The 13,552-nt window shown below is 44.8% G+C and overlaps 8 protein-coding genes across 8 annotated transcripts; 5 read left to right on the forward strand and 3 right to left on the reverse strand.

Annotated features, from left to right (window-relative positions):
• Nucleotides 1-37: 37 nt before the first annotated feature.
• GGI43DRAFT_429990 (MAT1-1-2) lies at nt 38-1,861 on the forward strand. The gene is made up of 5 exons (XM_083209196.1): nt 38-323; nt 379-1,220; nt 1,275-1,382; nt 1,437-1,490; nt 1,558-1,861. Exons 1-5 carry the CDS (start codon nt 173-175, stop codon nt 1,696-1,698), a joined length of 1,296 nt encoding a protein of 431 aa, XP_083057720.1. The 5' UTR covers nt 38-172; the 3' UTR covers nt 1,699-1,861.
• A 352-nt stretch (nt 1,862-2,213) lies between these two features.
• GGI43DRAFT_429996 (MAT1-1-1) lies at nt 2,214-3,448 on the forward strand (the record flags this gene model as incomplete). Its single annotated transcript, XM_083209197.1, has 3 exons — nt 2,214-2,466; nt 2,524-3,327; nt 3,380-3,448. 3 exons carry the CDS (start codon nt 2,214-2,216, stop codon nt 3,439-3,441), a joined length of 1,119 nt encoding a protein of 372 aa, XP_083057721.1. The 3' UTR covers nt 3,442-3,448.
• A 224-nt stretch (nt 3,449-3,672) lies between these two features.
• On the reverse strand, nt 3,673-4,906 carry GGI43DRAFT_413248 (complex I intermediate-associated protein 30-domain-containing protein). Its single transcript, XM_083206883.1, has 2 exons — nt 4,573-4,906; nt 3,673-4,505 (listed from the first exon to the last, which is right to left on the reverse strand). The coding sequence occupies exons 1-2, from the start codon at nt 4,649-4,651 to the stop codon at nt 3,805-3,807; spliced, it is 780 nt and encodes a 259-aa protein (XP_083057722.1). The 5' UTR covers nt 4,652-4,906; the 3' UTR covers nt 3,673-3,804.
• Nucleotides 4,907-5,070: 164 nt separating this feature from the next.
• Nucleotides 5,071-6,840, forward strand: GGI43DRAFT_413249 (uncharacterized protein). The gene is made up of 2 exons (XM_083206884.1): nt 5,071-5,447; nt 5,601-6,840. Exons 1-2 carry the CDS (start codon nt 5,177-5,179, stop codon nt 6,290-6,292), a joined length of 963 nt encoding a protein of 320 aa, XP_083057723.1. The 5' UTR covers nt 5,071-5,176; the 3' UTR covers nt 6,293-6,840.
• A 221-nt stretch (nt 6,841-7,061) lies between these two features.
• On the forward strand, nt 7,062-9,955 carry GGI43DRAFT_429998 (RNA-binding protein; the record flags this gene model as incomplete). Its single annotated transcript, XM_083209198.1, has 10 exons — nt 7,062-7,167; nt 7,225-7,258; nt 7,318-7,377; nt 7,440-7,682; nt 7,752-7,881; nt 7,952-8,042; nt 8,099-8,286; nt 8,373-8,616; nt 8,677-8,747; nt 8,813-9,955. 10 exons carry the CDS (start codon nt 7,062-7,064, stop codon nt 9,902-9,904), a joined length of 2,259 nt encoding a protein of 752 aa, XP_083057724.1. The 3' UTR covers nt 9,905-9,955.
• Nucleotides 9,956-10,436: 481 nt separating this feature from the next.
• Nucleotides 10,437-10,886, reverse strand: GGI43DRAFT_386649 (uncharacterized protein; the record flags this gene model as incomplete). The annotated part of the gene is made up of 1 exon (XM_083203824.1): nt 10,437-10,886. The coding sequence occupies one exon, from the start codon at nt 10,884-10,886 to the stop codon at nt 10,437-10,439; it is 450 nt and encodes a 149-aa protein (XP_083057725.1).
• A 544-nt stretch (nt 10,887-11,430) lies between these two features.
• On the reverse strand, nt 11,431-12,147 carry GGI43DRAFT_184864 (uncharacterized protein). Its single transcript, XM_083199870.1, has one exon. It carries the CDS (start codon nt 11,919-11,921, stop codon nt 11,511-11,513), a length of 411 nt encoding a protein of 136 aa, XP_083057726.1. The 5' UTR covers nt 11,922-12,147; the 3' UTR covers nt 11,431-11,510.
• Nucleotides 11,742-13,405, forward strand: GGI43DRAFT_413254 (uncharacterized protein). The gene has a single exon (XM_083206885.1). The coding sequence runs from the start codon at nt 12,374-12,376 to the stop codon at nt 13,037-13,039; it is 666 nt and encodes a 221-aa protein (XP_083057727.1). The 5' UTR covers nt 11,742-12,373; the 3' UTR covers nt 13,040-13,405.
• The last annotated feature ends 147 nt before the right edge of the window (nt 13,406-13,552 follow it).

Raw genomic sequence — 13,552 nt, forward strand, 5'->3', positions numbered from 1 at the left:
TTTTTTTTTTCCCTCTCTTCGCGTTTCAATTGCCGCTCACTTTCAAATATTGACCACTTTCCACCTCAGTCCCTAATCACCCATCGACTAAACAACGCATCTTACTACAAGTATCACAGCCCCAATTACTTGACCATCACCTAAACCTAACTTTTCCACAATTTCATCCAACATGGAGAATATATGCAGTTTCGAGCCTTTATGGAAAGACTTTGAGGCCGATGTGCCTCGAAAACATATTACAGACATCCGTCTAAAGGCGCTACAGCTTTTTCTTCGTGAAAATGATTCAGCAAATGTTCATCAGCCACCCAGTTTGGATTGTAGGTATTTTTTTATGGGCTTTTTGGTTTTCACAACTAATGTGAAATAATTCAGATATTGTTGCTACCTGTTTAAATATTGTAAATCGCCTCATTTGTTACTGGAAGGGCGATAACCCCATCATCGCCAAACTTCGCACCATTGCCATCCAAAGTAAGGATGAGCCGGTCATCGCTATTAAAGGAGCGATGGCTCTTTGGTATACTAGCACTGTCTCTATCTTTGAAAGAGATGTTCATCAAGGCGTGTCTTCCGAAGAAGAAATTATGACAGCTGATGATGGAACGATTATTGCTACATGGAATAGAGAATACGCTACTGAGCGACACTATGTGGGCAATTTGGGCTTGATGGCTATGCTTTTGACGACGGAAACCTGGCTGCCGCCCAAAGATCCCAAATTGCAAGTCGCATCAATTGTCTCCTGCGCGGCTACAACGATAATTTTTGCGACCTACATGATCTCCTCTCGTATGCCTACATGCGAATCTTGGGATTTTGCGCTCTCTGCATGCCCCAATAACGAAGGAATTCGAATCTTTCTTAGATCGGCATGGCGACTGGCTCAACAAACTGTGGATGCTGGAGATCACTCCCCTGGTATGGAGTTTGGCGCTCATCTTGACGAAATCAGGCTTTCTAAGAATGGAAAGGATCTTCTTAGCAAAGTAGGACGAGGTGACTGGGGCAGAGCCTCTTTCTGGCATCCCAGCAGGAAAGTTCCTGGCTCTTCTTGGAATAAATGGATTAAAAATATATGCCGACCAATCTTCTCAAAATCCCCATACATCAATCTCCAAGACATCCAGATCATTTTGAGACTTCCTAGTACTGCAACACTATTGACTTCCGTGTTTGGAGAATATTACTCTACCCTTCGGGTAAAGTTTGACCAGGTATGATTGCATATTTTATGAAAATTCATGCCGTAATTAATATTGTACAACTAGACGAGTCGGCCACGATGTCGACTGACAGATGAAGAATGTAGAAAGCAGTTTCATGTCCTATCATCACAAACTGGCGGCGAATACCCGTACTTCAACCCTTCTCTAGAGGTAGGTTCCAGTTAAAATGTCGACACACTGACCAAATATCTGACAGAATTTTAGACAGCTACCTCAGTGGAGAGTTTAATCCAAGAATATCTCTATAATCTGCCTATGGTAAATAAAAAAACAATTCCATCAATATCATTGAATCGCGCATATCTAATGACAAATTTATTCGCAGGTCAAGAAACCTATTGCCGACTTGCGCGGAAATCTGACACTTCCTTTCTTGACAACAGCGATTAGGGCCCTAAGATTCGAAGAAGACCCAGACGAGATTGAGCAAAACCTCCTTATGATGACTTTTCCGTTAATACTTTGAACTACTCAAGTCTCCGAATCGTAGGTAAAATCTCTGTATTTAATACTCTACGCTAGTCATGCAGTAAAATACAAAGTTGCAAGATGACTGTAATTAGCTACTTCTCCAACGAGATGCTGGTAAATAGCACGTTCGTCCCGCGATTGTGAGCCGGTAACGGTCATTTTGTTTCACTAATCTGGTGGGCCTGTGCAGAGGTGAATGATCTCAGCCTCAGCTGGGAGTGAGTGAAAGCAGACTCCACTGCGCCACCAAACACACGCCCCTCCTTGTTTGCTAGCTTATCTTTTCCCTACCCACCTTTCTATATTGTTGTTAGCCAGAAATGTCAACTCCCACTACGGAGTAGTTACTTTCAAGACCCACACCTCTATCATAAACACACTCCCTCTTCTCTGATTCAGCTCTCTCTTCTATAAACCCCATCTTTCTCTTACTGACCTTAGTTTGGGATCAAAGAAGAAATTCAAACATCAGAGATTCAAATAATTTATTGATACAGTCAACACAGCAAGATGATGTCGAGAGAAGAAATGGAGAAGCACCTATCAGTTCTCCGGACAGATGAGATACTGCGTTTCCTCCGAGACGACACTCTCCTGGAAATTGCCGAGAGATATTTTACATCTCTTGGAATGAATTCAACCCAAAATGAAGTTTCGCAATCTTCTTCGATCAGTAAACCAATATCTACATTCACAGACCAACCAAGACACGCTCCCGCCGATAAAGCCAAACGCCCACTCAATGCATTCATGGCCTTTCGAAGTATGTAACACTGAAAGTTCTTCTTTAGCGAATCTTGTCTAACTTTGACGCAAACAGGCTACTACTTGAGATTATTCCCTGAAGTACAACAGAAGACTGCATCCGGGTTCCTAACTACTCTTTGGAACAAAGACTCTTACAGAAATAAATGGGCTTTGGTTGCCAAAGTCTATTCTTTCGTGAGGGATCAAATCGGCAGAGATAAAGTTTCTCTCTCATATTTCCTTAATGTTGCATGTCCCATAATGAAAATTACCGAGCCTTCTGTTTACCTTTCTACGTTTGGATGGTCAGTTGAAGACGAAGCTGGGTCTCCAAAGCTCATCCAAACTGAATGCAGTTTGAACATTTCCCATGCCGCCCTCCAGTCTGACGACTATCCTAACACAGAAAATGACCTTCTTTCGGCAATAATAAATGTCGGATATCTTCCTGATGACAGTGTCAATCTCATGGAGAGGATGAGCGCCAATAGCAATGGCATCATGACAACAGCATCCAGCGCTCTACCTGTTCTTTCCACAAAAGAAAAGACGACTTTCATGAAAGTCATAGAGGCAGATCCTTTTCAAGCTGCTAGAGAACTTTTGGGTCCCCAGTATGAAGAAAAACAAGTGTCTGCACTTGGAGTAAAGTCTCATCTGGCCGATGATCTCGACTCAGTTGCCCATTTACCACTACAGTTCGCTTATCCAGACCCACGACAACTTTATAATTACGCATCCGTCACCCCACAGCACTACCAGCAAGATATCCCATCTGTGGGATATTTCACCTTTAATGAAGACGATGCACTCGATGTCGATAATCCCTGGGACATTGATAAGATGCTGGGTTACAACGAGAATGAAGGCGATAGGGGTATGTCTATTCACGAATTTTGACGGTGAGATATTTTACTGACTATGAATAGCTACAACTCTGCCTACCAACATCCAATATAACCCCCATGATGAATTTTTTTACACTTTCTAAGCGGGCTATTCCAATGACATTGGCGCTCGGCGCCTGTATTTGCAATATTTCTAATCGAGAGAACATATCGGCCATCTTTGATTTATACTAGATTTACAAGCTTGTACTATAGATTAAGGAGAAAAGAGAAACAAAGTGAGAGTGGTTCATAGGCCTAGCTTGGAGATAAAGGTAGCAGGCTTTGTGCTAGGTTTTGATACGAGAATAATGATACCCTACATATTCCGGACATGGAATATACAATGATGACATTCTAAGCTACCTCAAGTAGAGATGAGAAATTATTATTCAGGTATTACCAAGGATATCTACTGAATTAAAACAGCCAGGCATGTTGAACTATTACCATTTCTCAGCTCGATCTCACCAGTGGATCTTCTCGCCCTTTTTATTCTTCAGCTCTCCTTCTTGATTTTCTGGTTCTTTACCTCGCTCTTCCATTCCATTGGTTGCCCATACTCTCTCAATGCAGAGCTCGAAAGGCCCTTCGACGCGATCCGTCAGTCCAATACCCACGCTGTGAACCTTTTGCCTCAGGATCTCTGTTTGTGGCTCCACGACAAAGCCATGATTTGTGCGTACAAAGTCATTCCATCGGATTAGAATAGTCTCCCATTGCCCAGGCCGCTTTGCAAACAGCCTGTGTTGATGTAGATCTGTTGGCTCAACACTCTCTGTTTGTACGTTGACATAGTATGCTCTGCCATCAGACTTGACTCGTAATGCGAGATATGTGTAAGGATCAATATCCCAAACGGAGCGACCAAAAACTGTGGGGGGTTGATCTGGAGTTCGAAACGCAGCGTAACCTGTTCGCTGAATTACTAAGCGATCTGAAGGTAGTGATGTCGAGATGCGCCCGTGGAAGCGTGCGTATGAGCTAGGCGAAGTCGAAGTTTGTACAGATGGCGAGGATGAGGGGGGGATAAAGTCGAGCTGGCTTGAAGAGGTGCCGCCAATCAATGTGTCGGACATAAGAATACACTTGTTTACAGAATTGGTGCTAGAGAAATCGTAAAGTTCGCGAGGGCCCGAGGGACCCTTGACAGCGTCTAAATTCCATGCTGGTGATTCAAGTGTTAACGAGGTGGTGAATGGAGGATCTGGAGACGAGAGAATTTTGTAAATTACCTATACTAGAGCGTCTCTTGAGTTCGTCTAAGCTCCGCGCCAGGAAGCTCTTGGCGAGAAATGGATGTGTGACTCTCATGATTGATTGCCAAGCAGAGGAAAGAGAAAGGCGTGGGCACAATTTCTCAAGACCGGTAGAGTATTAGCGGACGAGCCAATCGGCTCAACTAGAGCTTAGTGACATGGGAGAATCTCTATTGCGGATCATGCGGGCAAAACACAGCTCAGTGTCCCCAGCTCCGCATTGATTCCCAGAGATGGTGGCGATGCTCAGGCTTTGGAGTTGAGAGCTATCAAAAGCGAGAAGAAGGTGGCATGAAATTCGCACATAGAGAAGCCCTGTGTGGATAAGAAAAATGGCGGGGAAGAGCATGTGAGGACGGCATTTTAACACCCCGCACAGGGCATCGCGGCTTTCGGAATATCAATAATCCGTCAATTTTTATTCCGGCGCAGAAAGTTCGATTCATCACGGCTTTTTGGGATGCTGCGTTGTGGTGGGCCAGTGACGGCGTGCTTGTTTGTTCTTACGCCATCATTGCTCGGGAAACCAGGAAGAAGAAACGCCTGCCATTCTCCTCTGTCGAATATTTTGGGCACCGCAATGTCTCGCACTCCTTCATTGCGTCCGATTACGGCGCCAATGCTGCCGTATGGCACCGCAAAGAACTCTCTAAGATGCGCCGCAAGGCCTCTGGCTGCGCAGATATTCCGACAATATGCAACACAGCCCTCGAGGAGCAAGACAATGAGGGAGATGGATCGTGCAGCTCGCGCAGGCTCCAGCAGGATGACAAAAGAGCAGAGCATCTCACAGCTGCAAAAGATGGCAAACGCAGAATACTTCAAGGATGGAGGGGGGCCACTATTTCCAGGTTCGCACTTACATTCAGACTCTTCTCCTTCTTCTTCTCGCTTTTCTGAAGAAGAGATACCTCGTAGCCCAATTACCCTATGGCAGAGATGTCCGATAGTGAAAAGCAGAATCAGTAATGAGCTGTGGCTAACATGTATTTCTTAACCATTAGGCACATTCGTATCGCTGCCGCTGTCTCGCCTTCCACTTAACCCCGCCGATTTTGCGCAGTACCAATGGAACAGATTAAGACACTGGACGATCGAAACCGTCTCTTTGCTCAACTTTAAGTTGAAGTCTATGCCCAATTGGACTACTAGACCACATTGGAAGGCTCGCCGTGGCAAGATTGCGCCCACTGCTAAGGCTCTATACCAGGAAGTTCTAGAGGCCTTTGCTGCGGGAGATAAGGCAACACTGGAGAGGATTTGCGTGAGTGACTTTGCAAAGAAGCTCATGGCCGCAATCGATCGTCGGAATCCCAGAGAGCGGGTTCACTTCGAAGTGACCAAGTACAATAGCTCTCTCTTCTATCCCAAGCGGATAGCGCATCAGATCCACCAAATCAACATGTACGACAAGAATCTCATGACTGAACAAGCTGTTGTCGCCATTTCATCCACGCAGCAAGTCTCCCGGTATGATGCATCAACGGGAGAAACCATTCCTGGCAGTGTCAAGATCCAAGACAAGGTGGAATACGTGGTGCTCTCAAGGCAAGTTAGCGCCGTCACCTTCGAGCCGGACTCTTGGAGGGTGTGGGGCACGACATCCCCTACGACTCTGGAGACGTATCTGGAAGAGAAAGATGCCATCGATAAGGAGCAGGCTAGGCGTGCTGGATGGAAGCCAGCGTCCAAGTAGGCCGTGTGTCACTATATAAAGGGTGGCCATTGCATTGGAAGTGAAGCTATCAGGTGCTGCTGGCGTTTTATGTGTAACGATACTAACTCGGGAGGTATGAGAAGGAGAAATAAAATGTATAGTACAAAACAGCTGGAAAGAAGATAATGTATACTATAGATTTGAAATGCGAGGGCGGTATTTGTGTATAGTACTATGGATATAGGTGAGCTCAGGCACTGCTGACAGGAAGCACGTACATTGCTCCTGGTATCGATCATGCGTTCATTGTTGTGCAGTTGGATGCTGCTTTGCTGCAGCTTGGTATTCACTGTTTGCACAGATACTTGCCACCACCATGACTGCTGCCAGCCGCCTACATGATATTTTTCCTCTTCTGCCAATCCCCTGCCAACTGCTGGCACTGCCATGCTTGAGTTGATTTCTAAAGCCACGCATTCCCGTGATCCATCTCCTTTTGTTTTTCTTCACATATCTTCAATTTTCGAATTATTCGTTCCCAATCTCGTTACTCTTGCGAGAAAACAAGCAGCCTCTCATCGCATACAAAGTGCTCATCGATCTCTCCTTTGTTCTAGCAAAGTAGGTCATACTCGCTATCCCTCTCTTCTTCTTCTTCAATAACTTTCTCCCACCTTCTCTTCACTTCCACCTTTTCTCCGTTTTCACACCCTCTCCTCTTCTATTTATCTTTCCACATTCACTTTTATTTCCCAGCACTGATGCTAATGCAGCTTGGCAAGGCTCTTTTTCTCAAGCATAAGAAACGATGCCTGCTTACTCCTCGCTCCGTTATCCAAAGAAGACATTGATGAAAGCTTCGTCTTTTGATGTCCTTCGCCAAATGTCTTCCAACGAAGAGATTGCAGCTAAAGGTGAGCAAAACTTCAAGCCTGCTCGTTGCTCTCTTTGAGGTTATTAATTTTACATAGGCACAGATACCTTTTCGAGCCGGAATAATGATGCGTAAGACAGTTCCATCTAAGAAGTATTTATTGCGGGCAGTTAACAATTAAAAGCCCCAGGCGGCCTGCTTCGTCTAACAACTTGGCTTTGCAACCAAAAAAATACCTTGAACGTGAAAAGTATGTGTATATATCTGTGGCCATCATCTTAATGTCCTATTTACTAAATATATTCTATCCAGCTCACTTGCATTCCAGATTGGTGATGCCAGCGGAGACGACGTTTTTACTGATCAGCCAACGCCTGAGTTAGCATATGGGGATATCACTCCAAAAGAGACTGGAGACAGTACCGAAGAGACGCCAAATGAGGGCAGCAAACAGGCCACACAGAAGGACACCACTTGGGCTTTGATTCCTCGTGAGCCGCTTCAAACCGACGCACAGAATATTTATCCATCGTCAGCCTGTGTATTTGTCGCCAAGTAAGTTCTTTACTTGGAAAATGTTAAAAGTCCAACGCTTTGCATCCATTAACCGCGAATATACTCCAGTCTTAGCCAGAATTTTGATGATGGAAGATTAGAAGTCGAAGTCACAAAGTACTTCTCGCAATTCGGAACCGTCTTCGTCAAGATTCGTCGGGATGGGCGCCAAATGCCATTTGCTTTTTCTCAATTTACGGTAGGCAGAAAACACTGACGAAGAGTTCAAATGCAAATATGAAGGCGTGAATCTGCTGACTCGATTATAGAGCGATATTGACGCCGAAAATGCTGAAAAATATGGAAGCGGAGCAATGATCCTAGGCCGCCCATGTCGTGTTGAAAAGGCCACAGCTCACTGTGAGTTTCTGTTCTTCTTCAGGCTTTAGGTATGAACTAATCATGATCATTCATAGCGTGTTTTGTCGTCTACAAACTCTCTGGGGAGAAGATCAGTAGACAAGAAGCTTTTGACCTGCTTAGTACATTGGGAACAATAGCCAAGGTGTATCCTTTGGACTCCCGCAGCCAAAAGACGGAGAAGTTTCCGCCTGCAATGGTAGTTCATTACAAGCGCTATGATTCCTTGCGATCGGTAGTAAAGGTATATGATACTTCAATTTTTTTCTCGCTTCCTTTTCTTACTTATCATAAGCCGGAGAGAACCAAGCTAATTAGTCACTTTTATAGACTTTTGAAGGACATCCTAAATTTTGTGTCGATGCATACGACCCCAAAACCGGAACTCGTCAACAGAATAAAAGAGGCGATCAGCAAAACTATGCTCAATACGAGAAAGACTGTCGCTCAGCATACTTTGGCAACCTACCCTGGACTATGACTTCAGATGGTTTGAAATCGCTCGCCAGCTCATGCGGTAAGGTGCTTTGTGCTGAAATAGCGACAAAAGAGGTTCCTCAAACTGGAGGCAAAAGTAAGCAAACATCATTAATCACTTCCTATGAGTATGATGTTAACCAATGGTGATATCCAGCTATCACGACGTGCTTTGGATTTGTAGAGTTTGTGCGCCCTGATTCAGTCGACAACGCTATTATGAGCTACGTGAGTTAAATCTATGTAGTTTAGTTAGAAAGAAAATAGGAAATTTCGCTAACATCATTGAACAGCATCGAAAACCGATTAATGGGCATGTTGTCAAGGTTGAGAGGAAACGTACTCGGACATTGAACGGGTTCTCGTACGCTGTTAATAATTCTCAGCGAGGATCCTCCGTTAGCATGCCGTCCACTTGGCATGGCGGTAGAATCGGCAATCGCAGCGGCAATACCAATCGAATCATGAATGCTGATGTATTCAAACCTCCTGTTTCAACACTTTCAGCAAACCATCCCTCCTCATCTTCCACCGAGCAACAACAAGATATCACGATACCTCTGAATCCAATGAATAGCGAAGCTCATCAAGTTCTTCAAGCGAGTGCAAAGGAGTGTACGCATTCTACAGTTACAGGCGTAACCGCCAATGACGAAATCCCAGCAACGCTAGCCGAGTTTCTAGCCAAGTCTTCTTCTCATGGTTTTGATTGTCAGCCATCAGTTTCTGGTCATAGAAAAGAGATTGAGTCTGGTAGAGCAGAGAGAAACAACAACGTAAATGACGTTGCGATAGAAGGAGAGAATTTTGTTCTTGATTCCAGGAATAAAGGCATCACAGAAGAATCAAAACCTGTCTCCAAAATGGTGCACTTTCCAGAGAAGTTTGAACGATATGCGGACGACGACTACCAAGGCAAAGAAAGCCAGTATTCTTATGAACGCAAGGTTAGCAACTCATCCAACGAAGAGGTTAAAGACAAGAAGAATTTGGAAACTCCTACCCGGTCTCTATTGAAATCAGATGCGGAAACTCCTCATGAGCAGGATGCTGGACCAACGATGTCTTGTTTTTATCCCATTATTCCGCCTTATCCTTACTCTCCTTATGTGTTCCATCCAATACAGCCATTCATGGCAAACCACATGACGCCACAGGGTGGTCCTGCCCTATACAATTCCTTTGGGCATACTTACTATTCTCCCGCACCATATTCTGACATGTATACCATGTATCCGATGATGCAACATTACCCAACCGCTCCGTCAGAGACACCTACTCGTCTTCGTGCATCGCCTCAAATTCTTGATAATGGGCAGAATGAATCTCAAAAGGAGTTACACAGCATGTCACCAAAGTCAAAAGGCAAAGAGGAAGCACATTAAAATATGTACGAATCAGCTGATCAGAATTTTTATGTGCTCTTAACGTTTCTGCCACTACTTCTGTTTTAATTTGCGCAATGCAGCCTTCTCGACCTGCATTATTTCCAAATTCCTATACTTTCTTTCATTTTCTATAGTTCTATGAATGACACCCTCGCTGTCCTTCCAGCCTTTTTCTTCTTCTAATTTCTGCAACTAAAAGATAACAGAGGGAAAACGTCATAAACGCATCTGGACTGATCATTTAATCTTTTCCAATTTTTATGGCAGATATCTTGCCTCTCATGGTTGTCTATTCACGCATGTATTTAAATTTCGAATTATACATAGGTAGTTTCTAGCAGTACTACTGGCTGCTTTCATAGAATCCACGGCAAAAAGCTTTAAGCAGTTTCTTTCTCCTCTAAGATCTCACAAGTTATAATGAAGAAATAATTTCCGCTCTGTCATGACATATAACGTTCATAATTTGACATATATTCGTAAAGTTCCCATACTCCTCAATTACCTATCGCTGGTAAACGTATTGCACTTATTGATTAAACCTAATAATAAGGCTCCGAAATCCCGACCCAATAATCCTCCATGTGCCACCCCAGTCTCTCCCCATCCAGCCATCCGTCGCCCTGTTCATCCGCACCACCAGCGGGAGATAGTCAATGTCATCAAGTTCCTCGCGGCGCCAGCCAAACAGAAGCGGATAAGCCCAGAACATGAACGCGGCGACCTCGATGAAAAATGCGACATGGAAGAGAAAGAGCCACGTCCACATAAGGCGCTTCATGACTGCCCAGACCTCGATGATGCTGAAGTCGTAGCAGCAGGAGAAGAATCCCTTGATGGAGATGAATACGAGGGTTTTGATGGCGTAGAATGCGTAGCTGATGATAAAGGTGAGATGGAGGTGGTAGAAGGCGATGACGGAGCATATGTGCGTTGCTGGATCCGCAGTGTAATGAAGGATGCTTGTTGGAGACGGCATATTGTAATCGTTTGGTGCAGATGTGTATATGAATATCGTATATGAGATGCGTTAGATTGGTTTATGCGTGCTTTCTCCTTTGTATGTTGAATAGTAGAGTTGAGTATGTAAATGCTGTTCGTTTTGCTATAAGAGGCGAGAGTAGTCATATGTAGATGTGTAAATCGTATAGGCAAAACAAAGCAACAAATTTTACTCGCATATATATAGATGAAATGGAAATATATTTAACTAAAAGGCTTTAAGATGGCACATAAACTTTGCATTACGCGGCTGTTTAGGGATTGATGCTCGTACTATTGAGCCAACGCAAAACTCAATATAATAAACTGGCACAAACTCTAGTGTATTTGATATATGGCCGATGTTTTATACATAATCCACTCCACCAAGCCAGAACCATATCAATAAGTCCACAATGCAGACTTTTGTATACGTTCCCTCATCCCGACTTTATACTTTAGTGCAAGACTCAACAGTAAAACAGGTAAGAATCGTATATTCCATACAAAGTAGAGAAGCCACAATATCCCGATGAGCCATCACTCCGACAAAAAACCATTCTAATAAAGTACACCAGCAAATTTTCCTATGAAAACTCACAAGGCATGGTTTCATCCATTCCTATCGATAGTGGCTGCGGAAAATGGGCAACAAATCGAGCCCCACGGCGGCACAGAGTTGATCTATCATTGGCAAAAGGCGTGGTAATCTCACGCCAGACCAGATGGCCATGATGCAAACAAGGCTCCAGGACAAGACGTTGATTAGCTCACAGAAAGTGGTTAATAAAAAGAGACGGAACCACAGCGAGAATACTTTGGTTAAGGCCAACCAAAAGAGCTTCGGCCCGCTTTCGTTGCCGTTTTCTGGAATTGTCAGGCGAGAAGAGGCCTTGGTCGCGTGCCCGACGAGTATTACAATGGCACATATAACCCAGGCGAGGTTGATATGGAGTATAAATGCCAGGATCCATTCGTCTGGGAAGCGAACTCGAGAGAGGCCAATTACGCGGGGGATTCTGATTCGCTCCATGATGATGATGATGAGTGGATGGAGTGGTTGAGACGGTTAAACGGCTGAGTGTTATTTCTCACTGAAATTTCGTTTTTGGACTGAAGAACTGATGAGAAGATCGATGTTAACTTGTTTAAAAGAAAAGAAGAAGGGAGAGAAACAGAGCGTAAAGCGTAGCCATCTTATACTTTTGTACGGCAACCATGTTGAGAGCGATGGGCCCAAAAGGTTTCTGGGCTTATGGCGCCGTAAAGCCTATTGTTGCCCATATTTGTGGTTTGTGTTGAGTTTCGACCTAATTCTGGTAGACCAAGGTAGCATCCATGGCGCTACAACGAGTATAAACAAGTATCTGAAGCTCAGACTGAACCAGTACACTGGCATCTGTACGGACGATCCTGGAGTAGGGGCTGATGGCGTCTGTCTGCTCCCGATCAAGCGAGGGACACTAAACCGACTCGGAACAGCAAATGGAAGCAACTGTGGCGTCAGGGCGGGTAGTCTCTGGAGCCTCTGAAGACTCTGGAGCCCTGCTGTCTGTTTCATCTGCTGTTGCGCTTGGACTTGTTTCTGCCCATGTCGGCTTCAACTCAGCTCAGCTCAACTCAGGGCAGCACAACTCTGCACAACTCAGCATAACGCGGGGAGACTCAGTCCGGTATCCACGCATCCACGCATCCCCCTTCCATTGGCCCCTCGAATGTGGACTTTGCTCCTTGTATGTGCACCAATCAATGATTCCCGATCCCATGACAATCACAGTCACGAGCTCAGAGAGCCGCAGCAGCCTGTCCTCGACGAGGGGCGTACGAGCGGCTTTTTTGCCATTCGTCTCTTTTTTGCCATTCCTTGGTTTAAAAGGCAGCACTGAGCCCAAGGCTGGGTCAGCAAACTCTCCGTCTTCATCATCACCACCACCTCCTTCTTCACATTCATCTCCATCTCCTTCTTCACATTCATCTCCATCTCCATCTTCATCTTCGCTCGATGTGTCGACTCTTCCCTTTGCCTTTACCCTCGACACGAATATATCAGACTTCCTGGCTTTAGTGGGCTGCGGATGGCGACGGTGGGGGATTAGATTACCGAGACATGCCGTCAATAGTGCAGCACTACACTCTCTTTCTCTTCTTTAGATTTTGCAGAGCTGTATTATTCACGATATGCTTCGGTAATCTAATCACCCACTGTAGCTAGCTGCAGCGGGTTGCAATGTAAGTATATCACTATCCTCTTCCCTTTTCTTTTATTCTCCTCTTCTTTTCCCCCCTGGTTTTAGTGGGCAGCACAACTGCTGGCGAAGAGAGAAGAGTGAGAGGGGATAGTCCACCCCGGCAAATTGATTACGATTTATCCTTTTTTATTTAAATCGTAATACAATTTGTCGGTGTGGTCTGTCTCGTCTCACTCTCGTATAGTAGCCAGTGGGTTGTGATGCACGGAATAAGCTTGTTAAATTGGAGATGAGGCCATACGCCGATAATAAAACATTGTCTGCGCAATAATCTTTTCCAAAGACGAATCTTGTGTGTCTAAACATGTGCTGTGAATGTTTTGGGGGCCCTTGCCGTAAGCGAATCGTGCTGTAAGTCTTCCATATTGTAGCATGGGTGCTGTGCCTGCTAGGATCCTTGGACAGGTGGGATGTG

Source organism: Trichoderma evansii (genome assembly GCF_050947405.1).
Source record: "Trichoderma evansii strain SZMC 28006 chromosome Unknown GGI43scaffold_20, whole genome shotgun sequence".
NCBI lineage: Eukaryota > Fungi > Ascomycota > Sordariomycetes > Hypocreales > Hypocreaceae > Trichoderma > Trichoderma evansii.

What these genes read in the sequence shown, in the direction of transcription:
- GGI43DRAFT_429990 (XM_083209196.1), top strand. Translation starts at nt 173, where the DNA reads ATGGAGAATATATGCAGTTTCGAGCCTTTATGGAAAGACTTTGAGGCC. An exon ending in TCAGCCACCCAGTTTGGATT is followed by an intron (nt 324 to 378) that starts GTAGGTATTTTT and finishes GAAATAATTCAG; the next exon opens with ATATTGTTGCTACCTGTTTA. An exon ending in ATCTCTATAATCTGCCTATG is followed by an intron (nt 1,491 to 1,557) that starts GTAAATAAAAAA and finishes ATTTATTCGCAG; the next exon opens with GTCAAGAAACCTATTGCCGA.
- GGI43DRAFT_413248 (XM_083206883.1), bottom strand. Translation starts at nt 4,651, where the DNA reads ATGAGAGTCACACATCCATTTCTCGCCAAGAGCTTCCTGGCGCGGAGC. An exon ending in CAAGAGACGCTCTAGTATAG is followed by an intron (nt 4,506 to 4,572) that starts GTAATTTACAAA and finishes TTGAATCACCAG; the next exon opens with CATGGAATTTAGACGCTGTC.
- GGI43DRAFT_413249 (XM_083206884.1), top strand. Translation starts at nt 5,177, where the DNA reads ATGTCTCGCACTCCTTCATTGCGTCCGATTACGGCGCCAATGCTGCCG. An exon ending in AGGGGGGCCACTATTTCCAG is followed by an intron (nt 5,448 to 5,600) that starts GTTCGCACTTAC and finishes CTTAACCATTAG; the next exon opens with GCACATTCGTATCGCTGCCG.
- GGI43DRAFT_184864 (XM_083199870.1), bottom strand. Translation starts at nt 11,921, where the DNA reads ATGGAGCGAATCAGAATCCCCCGCGTAATTGGCCTCTCTCGAGTTCGC.
- GGI43DRAFT_413254 (XM_083206885.1), top strand. Translation starts at nt 12,374, where the DNA reads ATGGAAGCAACTGTGGCGTCAGGGCGGGTAGTCTCTGGAGCCTCTGAA.